Here is a 13,593-nt window from a genome sequence, read left to right as displayed (position 1 = left end):
CTTGTAAAGAGTCATTTTGCTGCATGGCCTAGATGTACCATCTGTTTTATCTCTGTCGGTAAAATGGGGCTAACTATATTTATTCGTTCAACAGTGTTCTGGGAGATTCCTAAAAGGTCTGAAAGAATTGTGGGGCCTAAGATCTATTGGTCATCATTCCCCCCAATACTGAAGTTTTATGCAAATCATGGAAGTCAGAATACTTTAAAAAAACCCCTAAAAATTAGAGTATGGAAACTAGCACAAGGTGCACAGAACTCAATTCATTCTGTAAATAAAGCTGCCAATGACTAATGACTTAGGATCTGATGACCTTTCCCTAAAGCAGCTCTTGATAGCAGAGGAGAAAGGATTTTCCACTTCAGTACAACTTGAACTGCATCCAAGGAATTTCAAAGGTCTTTGCTTTGAAGGAGCACATGTGTAATGTGCACCACATGTAGCCATTAGAAAAATGGAAGGCAGGAACTGAGTGGGCAGTGTTTTCCATGTAATCTCTGGAGAAAAAACTGTCTCAAGATACCAAAGAAGTTCCCATCCCTGAAGAATACTGTTGCCTCTGTCCACACACACTGAGAGTACAGGAGCGTTTGAAATGGAAGATCCCCTCTTAGTAAACTGCATGGACTTTTTCTTGCGTTTGATGTTAGGTATATGAAAAGCTGAAATAAACCTACAGGGAACTGAATTTATTTCTATAGAGGTCTGATGTGACAGGTAGGGGGTTTAGGCCACCTTAACTGTGCTCATCTGTATGTGCTCTGCAGTATTTCATCCTCACAGGTATAATTGAAGGGAATGGCAGATGCTTCTTGTCTTTCTGATCCTTGTAACTGCAGTTACCAAAACAAGAGAGACTATAAATGGGAGAGTTGCATATACAATTACAACCCAGTTATCCTCAATGAACTTTCCTGTGTTAAAAGTAAAACGCTGTAAGTGGGAACCCTACTGGGCTGAACAGAAGCGATGTTTTCTGCAGGGAAGGATCCTTACCAGAAGCAACCAAGCAGTTTGTGGTTAGATTTTTGTCACCACCTTCTCCCCCCCCCCCCCCCCCCCCCCCCAAAACAGAGAGAGGCAGTGGTTATTCTAAACACCCCCTCCTTTCATTCTTTGTTTCCCATTTTGGAGCTTGTGATGGAAGGGAAGGTTGATCCCATGATGACTGGAGGCCTGAAGCCAGGCATCTAGAATGATTCTTGTGTTCATACTGCATGAAGAGTGAGGAGCAGGAGTGTCTGCTGGGGAAACTTTGTCACTGGAGGAACTAGGCTACATTTTTCACTGGTGTGAAATACATAAGCACTAGAGTAGTTTTACTAGGTATAAACTGTGCCTGTAACATATAATGGGCAGTTTCCATTGCAATTAATGATCAAAGGACACTTACATGTAAGTGACTTGTTTATTGTACCATGGAAAAGATGAGCTACTGCAGTAATCTAAGGCTGGCACGATTTAACTAGGAGCCTGTGCAAAGAGCAAGTGGATGTAGAAAAATCTCATACCTCATTAGTCAAAGAGAAACTTTCTCATATTTCTTCTGTTCGGACAGAATACAAATTGAAATGTGTATGGGATAAATGAAAACTGACTTAAGAATCATAACATGAAATCTTGTTATTTATGAACCTCTGGCTTTGGTGTACATTGGGAAAGCTTCACAACTTGATATCACAGCTACAAAGACATACTGAGCATAAAAATATGACTTTGTGGGCTTTCTGGTTTTTTTCTTCTGAATTAAATATAAATATGTGTCTCCTTAAATATTTCTAAAGAGGAGGTGCCACATTAGGTAAATTAATATTCAGTGCAGAGACTAAAAAAATATTCTGTTGCTATAGCTTGAAAAACACTGCATGAGCCAGTGGAATTACTTTGTAGCTGTGACCCTCTTAGTCTGCATGCATGTGGTTAGTTTCCATTGTATTCAATGGCTGTGATCAAAGAAAAGTGACATGATTGTCTGGTTACTTGGTTTGGTTTTTGTTAATACAAAAGAAATTACACTGGCTGTCACGTTCGTGCCTTCTCAATGGTTGCAAAACCCTGAACGCTGACAGTGTGAACTGGTGGCATTTGAGCTGGAAGCCCAGTGCATTTTGCTTATGGCATCTCTTTTCACCTTCCATAATCTTTTTATGGAGCATCCTCTAAGCAGGAAGAAAGGTGTATTCACATGAGAGTTAAAGGTATTCTGCTGCTTCTTATAATATTCTTCTCTTTACTGCAAATGTCCCAAAACTCAAGCTCAAACTGAACAATGATCAGTTAAGTGGAATTATTTGTTGAGCAGTAGCAGATGGAGTGGATTGGTGCATTTGATCGTGACTGGAAATGTCACATGGAACCTTTCACATAACTGAGCAGAGGGCTGACCACTGGACAACTGAACTGGTCTTCTCTCTGCTTTTGTTTTGTTTTCGAAATAGAAAATTTAAAAAAAAAATGTTTTTTACTTTTTTCACTATAATGCTTTTTAACCACTGGAACGTGATGTTAAGTGTTTATATTTTGTCTTTATAGGCAATGATGAGCAAGTTATACTCCATGATGTTGAAAGGTAAATACAGAGTTTGTGTTTCCACTACTTCAAGAGCTCCCTTAATGTCAAGTCATTGGAGGCACTTTTTGTTTTAAATTAATGGTCTGGGAGAAGAGCACAGTGTTTTAATCCCGAAACATGCTTTTTATTTATCTACATTCATATCTGGAATGAAGTATTCCCCATCATCCCATTTTTTTTCAGCACTTGGGTTCTGCATCGTTTTGACCTTGGGAAAGAGAATGGATATTAAATACATATGCTCTCCTGCAGGCAGCATAGTAGGTTCTGAGTAGATTCAGAGCCAGATTGTTCTGGCATGTATACAAGTATTGTGGCACATACAGGCTTTCTGTTTTGTTTTTCAAAACACTCACCTGACTCGTATTTAAGATAGCTACTGCTTGGCTTACCTGACCACCTTTTAAAACTTTGGCTGCAGCTGCCTGATTCTCCACACTAATGTGAAGCATATTTATTTTGATACTTTTTGCTAAAATGGCAAAGCAGTTGGGAATTAGGCTTTGTTGTGCTTCATCAAGATTAGGCTGTTAGTCAAAATATAATTCATACAGTAGTGGTAATGTATAAGATTGGAATTCTCTAGATACCATGTCTCTTGAGCTTACTGCTTATGAAGTAGAAAAACTATAAAGTTAAAATTTTGGTCTGTGCTAATAACTTATACAGATTTAAGCGATGACTGTTTAAATAACATGAACTCAAGAAAATCAAGTATAAAGAAAAAGCAGGAAGACATATATGTAAGAACAGAGAAATATAAAACCTTAAATCCTTTTGAGTTGCCTGAATCCTGGTTAACATAATTTGGACTTATTTCTTGCTAGGTTTGTCCAAAGCCTTTTGGCATTGAACTGATAAGTGTATATCTGCCTTCCATCATACCTTATATCTACTTCTTGTATAAACCTTACATGAGAGCTGGGCAAAAGTAACTTTGTCTTACTCTTCTGATGCTTTCTCAGGAATATGATGTTGTTTGGTGGTTGGGGTTTGGGGGTTTTTTTTGTTTGTTTGGTTTGACTTTGGGGGATTTGGGGATTTTTTTTGGGGGGTGTGTGTTTTTCATGTGTTTTTTTGTGTGTTTTTTGTTTGGTTTGGGGGGTGGTTTGTTTTGGGGAGGGTGTTTTGTTCGATGTTTTGGTTTTGTTGTTGTTGGTTTTTTAATTAAATGTGGAAATCTCAAAATTTTAGATGCTGGTGTTTATTGTGTTCTGACTCTTCAAGCTTCTGCAAGATCTTTGTCCTTGACAATTGTCTATATAACACCTTTTCTCTGCTATGTCTTGTTTAGATGTTTTAACAAGTCTTTTTGATATGTATGTATTTTTAATGTGCTTTTGTTATCAGGGGGTTTTTTTTAGGTATGCTAAGCCCAGTGGTAATGCATACAGAATTCATTCCTCTAAGGCTATTTGTGTGAAGTTCGAAAGAAACCTTACTAGTCTGACATACTGAATTCTGACTGATTTCTACAGAAAGTTACTCTGTCTCCCTGAATGATAACACTTGGGCTATCAACTGCTTTTTCATACTTTTAAATGGCTTTTTCTGTTACTGCATTTTTGGCCTTTCCATTAATGGTCCATGGGACAGAGTTAGTAGATCTGTCACTAAGAACATCAATTGCCATGTGAGCAAAACACTGATTTTATGTGGGATCTCTTTGGTGGTGTTTCCATGAGGTATGGCGATTGTATACAAAGTGTATTCTCTAAAGAAATAAAGGGGGTTTGCCAAAGAAATAAAACAAGCCCAGAATCTTCTTAGTATTTCAGCTTTTGGCCTCTCCATGCCACTATTTCCTCCTTTTTAAATGATCTAAAAAGTCGGGAAAAGAATAGAGAATGGGCTTTTTCTTTTTTATAGGTGTGGAATGGCTGAAATCTAGGTACTTTTGGGGGACTTACTTTTATTTTGTTCTTTTTTGCTGCTTTTTCTACACGGGAAAAAATATAGGTCTGGTCTGGCCTGGAGAACCAAGAAAACTTACTAAAAATCCAGCTGGGAAGTTGCTGTTCTGTGAGCTTCAGCTGAGCTTTTGGATGATACAGAAGCCTGTATTAAAGAATGAACTTCTGTCTTTTTACTACTTGATGTGAAAAGGAAAACAATTTAGTCCACAGGTCCCAAGACCTCTTTCCCTTTCCCATTACTTCCTCCCAAGCTTAATCTAATACAACATGATTTCCGTAGCATCTTGCAGTTTCGCAAGTTTTTAATGTGTGGGTTTTCATCTGAGGGTTGTTGTTTTTCCTTATAGCATGACATCTTGGTCACTCTATGTGGGCTTTTCGTTTGTTTTTTACTCTAATTAAACATAAGGGTCGTCTTAATGAAGTTACATAAACCTTGTCACTAAGTATTACTAGGTAGATAAAGCTGTAAATAGTTTGCTTTTTAAAACAACAGCAAAAGAAGGAAGAATGATAATATTGTGTGTCTTTTTTCCAGCACTGAGACCTTGGATGTGTTTGCCCATGAAGATGCCGTGTACGGTCTTTCAGTGAGCCCAGTAAATGACAACATCTTTGCCAGTTCATCAGATGATGGCCGGGTTCTTATTTGGGACATCCGAGAGTCTTCCCATGGAGGTGAGATCTCTAGATGGAAAAGATCACTGATTTTAGGAAGAATTTGGGCAAGGCAGGGAAGGGAGGAGTTATGTTTACTGGGGACAATGAGACAGGGAGTGTTAGAGAAGGGTAAAAGTGAGGTATAATTCTTGTGGCTGGTGGTAGGCAAGCCCTGGTCTTGACAGTTCAGTGTTACTGTCTTAAATGACTTCATAAAGTACCAGCATATAGTGCAGGCTAGCACAGAACTTGGTATGAATAGGTTTTAACTTGAGTAAAGAAGCAGTGGAGGACATGTTTCTTCAATAAAAACATCTTGCTGAACTTGAAATCAATTAGGAATGTGGATTTTTTTTGTTTTTGTCTATAGCCTGGGATAAAATAATTTTGGACCTTTAGAAAGCTGTTACTTTGATTTGAATAATTTTCCAAAGCTATTTATATACTTCCCTATGACACTGAGAATTGTTCTTAAGCATAATGTTTTCTGGTTTATGGAAACTTAGAGCCCTTATGTGATAACAGGGAAGTTGAATTATTACTTCAATCTTTGTTTTCTAAAACAGAACTGAATACTGTTGATTTATGTAACAAACCTGCAGCTTCTCAAAACACTGCAATCTGTGTTTTTACAGCTGCAGTTTTAAGTCTGAAGAATCTCAGTTTAGAACTGTAGTTACATAAATTTGGAGAGGAATACTTCAGTATTTGAATTTCAGTGTATGAATACTTACGTAATACTTCTTCAGTAAATGAAGTTGTGAGTTTACCCCATCCTAAAGAACACAAAGCTGAGAATTTAAAACTGAGCAATCTGCAGGAGTACAGAATTTGGTTCCCTTCCTTCATACCTAAAATAAACTTTCATCTTTTTTTTGTAAGCTGATTAAATGCAATTGTCTCAACTCACAGTTTCTACTGGTCTTACAGGAAGTTGTTTATGGCCCTGAAATCCAGTTTATATATTTTGTGGCACTTCGTACACATTTGTTGTTGGATCAAAGTTGCTGTTTAACTGAATTAGCTTTTTTAATACCTAGTGAATTTGATAACTTTCTAGTCTGTGATTCTGTCCCTTTTTGACTTTGAAATGAAAGCTGAAACAAGGCATACTTTATGGTCTTATAGGAGTCTTTTAGAGCTACTAGTATCATGAGGGCTTTATTGAACGTGAATAGCCAGAATTAGGTCTTTCTTGATAAGCCCCACCAGAATACTTGGAGTAGATTGCTTGCTGGTGCCCTCCCTACCCCAGGCATATTGCCGTTGTATTAATAAAAATTAAATATACTAATACTGCATTCAGTTTTCAGTAGTCTGATTCCTACTGTGAATTCTGATTCTCTTGTGTAATTGTGATACCCCTTATCTCTTTCCCATCTGGTAATTTTATTAAAACATTCTGAAAAACAATGCACACACTCAGTATATGTATATCACAGATTTTAATAAAAATATCTATAATGTTTCTTCTCTGTCTTTGGGGAACTCATTAATAACCTCCCGCTTGCTCAGAAGTCCCTTACTAGCACAGTGAACTGTTGTCTTCCCTTCAGCCAGTTTCTTACTCCATGCAACTCCCTTTGCTAATCCCAACTGCCTGTAGCTAAACTTGATACTATACCACATGTGAATTTAGTCTTTATTAGATCTACCACTTTCCCCTGTATAAAAGGTCAGTTACTTTATCAAAGAAAGAGATCAAATTAGTCTGATGTGACTAATTTTTCTTTGGTAAATCCAAGTGTCACTTCATCCCTATTCTTCTGTTTTCATAATATCCAAGTGATGAGACCAGACACTGATTATGGCTTCCAAATTGGAAATGGTGAAATGCTCCCTTACTGCCTTCTCCTGAACTCTACACCATAAAGATCTGTCTCTGTTAGGAGAACTACCTGTTGGTGACAGTGGATGTCAACAGTCGGTGGGACTGGATGCTTAAGTGCATCTGTATGAAGCTGCTCAGTATCGTAAACTAATGTCCAATCTGATCTGAGTTTCTGAAATTGTATGAAATGAAGTTTGTCCTCCTTTGTTGTAGTTAAACCTTGCTATTGCTTTTACTGTTGCTGAGGCTTTGAATGAGAAGGCTGCACCAGTGAAAATGAAGTGTTGGCTGTAGTACATTTGGTGCTTTTTTGGAGTAGTGTCTTAGGTTCTCTGAATTTTAAATAAAGGGCTTTTGCGTGCTTTTATAGGAGTCCTGAGTCAGCATTTGTGTGTGAGCCCTGCCAATGTTTACTACAATGTAATCCTTGTCACTGGGGTAATCCCCTTGTCTGCAATGGTATTGTTATGGGAATAGGCGCTATGCCTGCCAGCATTAAGTATAGTTAAGTTACCCTGAGTGGCCAGCTCATTAAAATCTTGCAAATAACCTCCTAGTTTAAAATAGTGCATTAAAAGAAGCTGGAAAAGAAGTTTCGTTTCCCTTCTGTTTCTCCCTGTCTTTCACTGCTGAGTGATTTATTCAGTAATTTTTATAAACCCGCTTTTAATTTTTGTTAGAGATGGTGTTGAGCTTCTCCCTTGAGAAACATTTTCATACTCCAATGTGTAAGAGCTACAATTGTGAATAAGCATAAAGAACAATAACAAAGTAATCCCCCTACTTTTCATTAAAGTGACTTAGTGCTTCATTAGTTTAGCTCCTGTAATCTCTCTTTAATTTGACAGGCTGAAAGGCAACTTTTGATATCTTAGAACAAAACTGTGGTGCCAGGTTATTTCTAATAAAGGGGTGAAGGAAAACACCAGTAATTAGTGACAATGATTTGACTAAACAAATGTACGCAAATTAAAAGTTTATTTTAAAAAACCCTCCCCTTTATTTGGCAATCTGATGTTGTTTGTCTCTCCACTCAGCTAATGCAGGCCATTGCTTCTCAGTGGGGGCTGCCATTTTAATAACACAGTGTTTTGTGTCCCAGCAGGGATCTGATTTGATGATGCAAATGTAGAAGGTCAGTTTTGGTGTTAAACCTTATTTGGAGCTGCTGGCAGACCAACAGCAATCTCTAAAGCCTTAGGGCAGGCTGGCAGAAGAAAAGTTTGCTCCTGTTCTTCCCTTTACCTCTGCCTCCTATGACAATCAATAGCACCAGGGAGCTTCAGCCATGGTCAGAGACCTTTGTTTTGATCGCTGCTAAATGAACACTAAAAATGAAAGTCCTTGTATCTAAAAGCTTATAATAGAGCATAAGAGGAGGATACAGATGGGGCAGGACAAGTAAACATTAATTCTGTCTCAGTTGCTTCATGGGCAGTAGTTTCAGAAGGTATTGGGAATTTGGGAGGGTTATCTGTTTAATGGTGTTTTATACATCTTAATGAGGGATACGAGGAAAGAAAATGAAGTACCTTTGGAGGTGCTTGTGGGGCTAACTAAATGTGCTGGCACACAGTGGCTCAAATAAGGGCAGTAAGAGTCTCCCAAGCATGTGAGCGACACAGTGGTTGCAGCAAAGCAAAGAGCGAATGGAAAAGTCTGGCATAATCCCTGGCTCAAAATAGGCATTGATTCTTGTTTCTTAGTTGAGTGGAAGAGTGGCAGCATGCCACAAAAGATACACACAACAAAGAGAATTAGACTGTGCCTAAAGCCATAAAGCTAGCAGAAAGATACAGAGAAGGATGATAGAGTCGAGGCTTTTTCCCACTCTTCATGGAGGCAGCATTTTGATGGAATGAATAGGGCAGAATAGCAGGCCAAACACAGTCTTGTTACGCTAATCGAGAGGGAGAGAGTCTGGATGAGCATGTTTTTAACTCTGTGTGTGAACAGCAAAAGCTAACTGTAAACATTTTTATCCAAGCGGAACACCCTTCTTGTCTGCTTGTACAGCACTTAAGAGGTGGCAGGCTTCTTTTTCCCAGGATTGGCAGCTTGCTTTGAGCTGAGTTCCATACAAACTTATTTCACTTTTTGTAATATTATTTTCCCATATAAGCGATTGCTGCTACATTTACAGTTTGGGTGGTCATCAATGGCTGTGGAAGATTCCAGGTATATATTGCTAGGCAACTTTCAGAAGCGCCCCCACCCCATGTGTAGTCCTTGTTAGATGACCATTTGGTCATGAACAATAAGAAGATTCAAATACTTGATCTTTAAGTGGCTAGTTTTAAACTCCAATAACCTTCCGTAAGCAAAATGGAGTCTTGAAATCCAGTATGTGTCCTTTTCCATATTTAGACAAAGTTAATATACACGTGGGTGGATTTTAAAACCTCAGGTTTTATATTGCTTTGGATGTGTCAGCTTGAGAAATGGTTTGAACATGTCTCTATATCTTCAGATCTTGTTCAGCTGTTTCCGTATTAAGCTGCCAAACTCACTGCATCTAACAGTTGCATGCATTGTTTGTTCTTATGTCTGAAATACCAACTTTTTCAACAGAGCCCTTCTGCTTGGCACACTACCCATCAGCCTTTCACAGTGTGATGTTTAATCCAGTAGAACCCAGATTACTGGCTACTGCCAACTCTAAGGAAGGTGTGGGACTCTGGGATATTCGTAAACCTCAGAGGTAAGATCTGTCTGTCCTTGTCTTATGCCGTGCTGTTTCTTTCCCTTGAGAGGTGATGGGATGCCGCTCTCTCTTTTTTTTTTTTTTTAAGGTCAGAACATACCATGGTAAGAAAAGATGCAGAACAAAGTTAACAGCAATGTTAATAATGCTGAATTAAATTATTTTGCATAATTAACATTCTTTTTTATATATATGATCTAATTTGATTTAAAATGGGGCTAGGTCTTCAATGTTAAGGTAAGTGATTTTTTTTTTTTTTTTTTTTTTTTTTTTTTTTGGAAGCCTGCCTGGCCTCACCACTGCAGATTAGCTCGGATTGTTGTGTCAAGTTCGCATCATTATATTTAGCCCTGGCTTGCTAATACTGTAAGAGGCTGTGGTGGGCACTGCCTGGTTTACAGTTTGTTTTTTCCACCCAGCTCAGTTTTCCATAGCTGACTAGAGATTGTGGTCAAGGCTTTTTTTTTTTACTCAATGCTTAAGAGTTCTGTATGACTTTCTAGACACCTAGATAATCAGTTTGGCTGTATAATGTGCTTCCAGATTTGCATAGGATTTTAAACAAATGAAAATAAGAGAGTAAGTTTGCAGTATGAAGTGTGGTTCGACTGGGTTCTGAAGTGGACTGATACCAGAGTTTTGCATGCATGAGAGATTAAGCTTCTGTTGAAGTCTCTCTCAATCTTCCAGATCTTGAAAATAATTTCCCTTTTTTATCATAATAATCAGAAAAATAATTTGAGCACCTCAAGTAAATGTTTCTCCCTTCTCCCCCCCAACTTTTATGTTTACATGTTTCCAGTTACAAGTGTAAGTGTAGAAAGGGTAATTTCAAAAAAGTGAAAAGAGAGGAAAACAGGTGGTACTTGTTTTACAGCGCAGTAGCCTCAGCTATTTAAAATCTTCCGTAGCGCACGCTTAACTCTCCTCTCCCCTTATTGGTGAATTTCTTGGAATATCTAGAAGTGCATATTACTAAAAACTCTTCTTGGGTTTGTTTTTTCTCTCCGTATAGTACAATCTCATATGAAGTTAATTGTAACTGGCTTAAAAAAATTCTAAAATGTTTAGACATCCATTACAATAGCAACCAAATTATGGTTTCAGGAGGGTTTGTTATTCTTAAATTGTAAACAGTACTGGTTTGAATGGATTTTTTTTTTTATTTTTAAGCTTGAATCAGAATTTGCGTGCTGATGCTGGTGGCTCTAGAGCTCGCTCACATTTGTAGAGTTTGCCAGAGCCCTTGTTGGCAGGTGTTGTACAGTCTGCTATTAAATTTAGGTTTGATAAAATTTAACTGGAAGGGAGTTAGGAAGTTGCCTAAGCTATCTTCTCTTATCCTTGTCAAACTCTTTATGTCTAGGTCTTAGTTTGATGTTAGAAGGTTACTTACTAACTTCAGCATTTACTGGATAGAGGGAGAGAAATAACAAGACTTCAGCGTTATTTTGCTCGTACAAAACATGTTTCTTGGGGTTTTTTTCCACAAAATTTCTGTAATTTTAACTTCAGTTCATGCCTGTTTTTTTCCTTGTGAACTAATATGGACAAAGTTGGTTACCCCTTGCCAAGCCAGCTGGCCTCATACTAGTTTTGCAGGATTCTTTGTTTTTCAGCTTCTACCTCAATTCTTTGACCTAAGAACTTTTGCAGGTTGAGTTGGTCTTGTTTTTGAAAGAGTTACACCAAAACATTTCTCTCTTCAGATGTTTATTCTCAGAGTGTGAATATGAAAGGAATGATGTTGGTAGAGTGGTATAGCTTATCTCAATAGAAATTCTATATGGCTGCAAAATTTAAATGAAGTCTTTCACTTGGGTAGCAAAGTGAAATGGAATCACCGCTGGAAAGATTGTACAAAGCTAACAGGAATAGAGAGAGGAAGAAAGTATCACTAAGGATACAAGCATTGACCCTGATAAATGCAGGAGCAGATTACTTGAGTGAGGAAGTCTCCTCTTACAAATTTTAACAGCTGCTTTTTAATAGCAGAAATAGTACCTTTTTCTTATTTTTAGCTATTCTCATTAAGACTTTGATCTCCAAAAGTTTCTCAGCTTATATCTAAAAGTGTTGATGATCTATTTCTCGGGTGGTAGCAGATATCAAGTCATGGAAACTCAGATCTCCAGTCTAGATGCTGTCCTGCCTTCTTCTTCGGTCTTAACCACAAGGCAATGTGCTTTCTGTGAGCTTGTTGAGGGCTACTGTGCATGTATGGGATAATAGTCTGTGCTGACACATGTAAGGACACACAGTTTTAGCTGTATTGTGGCATTGTTCTTTCTAATGCCAAATATAAAATAGCTGTAACAGAATTTAATTGGTAATGCTTCTTGGCAAGTAATTTGTATTTCTCCAGGTTTAGTACCAGTGTGAAAGACTTAATAACCTTTGACAAATCTGAATTCTACAGTGTTTTTTGAGTGATGAAAGGGCAGGGGAAAGGGTGCCTTATGTTGTAACCTCTGGGTCGTCTTGAAGGCTTTGCATAAATTAAATTGGTGGAAGGTTGTACGCCTACATCTGATGGACAAGAGCTACCCTTTTCTGGTCCTAATCTGATCAAAGTAAATCTTTCCAATTAAAAAGCTAAATGGTGATGGTTAAACATCATACCTTGCAACTACAGTGCTGAAATTCCAAGGTCAGCAGGTCACACCACTTTTTCAATGCATAGGGGAACATGTGCAACACCCTTATTGTACAGCTGGACATACACTGCTTATACCATGCAGCTGTTGCCTTAAGGACTGAACTTAAAGCATTTGCAACCTACTATGTGTGGTGCATTGTGTAAAATCGGCACATGCTTCCTGCCTGCAGCCCGCTCCTCCCAGAGAACTCAGAAACAGGAAAGTGAATAGTAAGAGACAGGCTGTTCCTCACAGAGGAGTGCTGTTGACTGATATTTAGAGCCTCAGACTTAGGCAGAGCAAGCTTTAACTTAAATGAATGCAGGTGATAAGTCTACTTTCAGCTGCCATTTTTCTGGGACAGCCCTCAGCTTTCCTCCTTTGCTTGATCAGAGATGTGCCCAAAACATGGTGAGAAGGGTATGCTTGGCTGAAGGAAAGAAAACTGCCTAAAGCACTCTGCTGCCACTGCAGCTTGTTCCCAGGAAACTCTAAGGGAAGAGGACTCTTCAGAGTGAGCTGTGTCCTGCTAGCGGGCCGCCAAAGTCAGAGTCCCTCATATTTAAATAAATTAGACTGGATTTTTAATCTTTAATAAAGTAACAGAGTATTTGCCAAAACTCCCACTGGTCTCTGCAGATCTAGTTTCCTAATCTAGAAATATGGAACTTGATTTTTAACATGTTTGGGGCCAATTCACTTTGTCTTATGAGGAAACAATTTTATTAATTTGTAGATCTGTTAAGATACAATCCTCACTCCAGTGAGGTAGTGGAAGCCAGAATTTAGATTTTCATCTGTGGGTTTTAGTTTGTTACAGTCTCTTCTGGGGAAAATACACTGTGAACTTAATTATCAGGGAAAAAAAGAGTTTTTTGTTAAGGATGAAGTAATCCATATAATGCTGTAAGTACTTGTGATAGACTTTACATAGAACTGAAGTTGGTATATGAGGGAGTTTGTGAGTATTTTCCATGTTCTTATTAATAATAAAGGACAGAAAGTGTAGTTTCAGGTAAGATGTGTGCCAAAAGTGTTTTGGCTGATGAATTTTATAGGCAGAATGGGTTAAACTGCCCTGAAATTCTCAATAATCTAGGGGTAAACAGGAAGCTGCCTGTGTTACTTGCATGCCAGAACACTAGCACAGCAAAGAAGGGCTACAGCATCAGCTGCTTTTCTCATTGTCAAGAAGGTCTGCTAATGGTGGAAATCCTTGCTTCTCTACAGGTTTGTAGCTCTCTTTTTATACTGTCAGTATCCAAGAAAAT

At 38.2% G+C, this 13,593-nt stretch overlaps 1 protein-coding gene across 2 annotated transcripts in view; it reads left to right on the top strand.

Moving 5' to 3' along the window:
* DCAF5 (DDB1 and CUL4 associated factor 5) overlaps positions 1 to 13,593 on the top strand; it is a 77,110-nt gene that overhangs the window by 12,855 nt on the left and 50,662 nt on the right. For both annotated transcript variants that reach the window (XM_059819492.1, XM_059819491.1), the window contains exons 3-5: positions 2,533 to 2,569; positions 5,027 to 5,166; positions 9,551 to 9,680. In XM_059819492.1, the coding sequence (XP_059675475.1) occupies positions 2,533 to 2,569; positions 5,027 to 5,166; positions 9,551 to 9,680 (307 nt within the window). The remainder of the gene's footprint in view (positions 1 to 2,532; positions 2,570 to 5,026; positions 5,167 to 9,550; positions 9,681 to 13,593) is intronic.

The sequence above is a fragment of the Gavia stellata genome, chromosome 7 (assembly GCF_030936135.1).
Source record: "Gavia stellata isolate bGavSte3 chromosome 7, bGavSte3.hap2, whole genome shotgun sequence".
Lineage (NCBI taxonomy): Eukaryota > Metazoa > Chordata > Aves > Gaviiformes > Gaviidae > Gavia > Gavia stellata.
The sequence above is the reverse complement of the archived record's forward strand: the minus strand, read 5'-3'. Positions and strand labels throughout refer to the sequence as shown.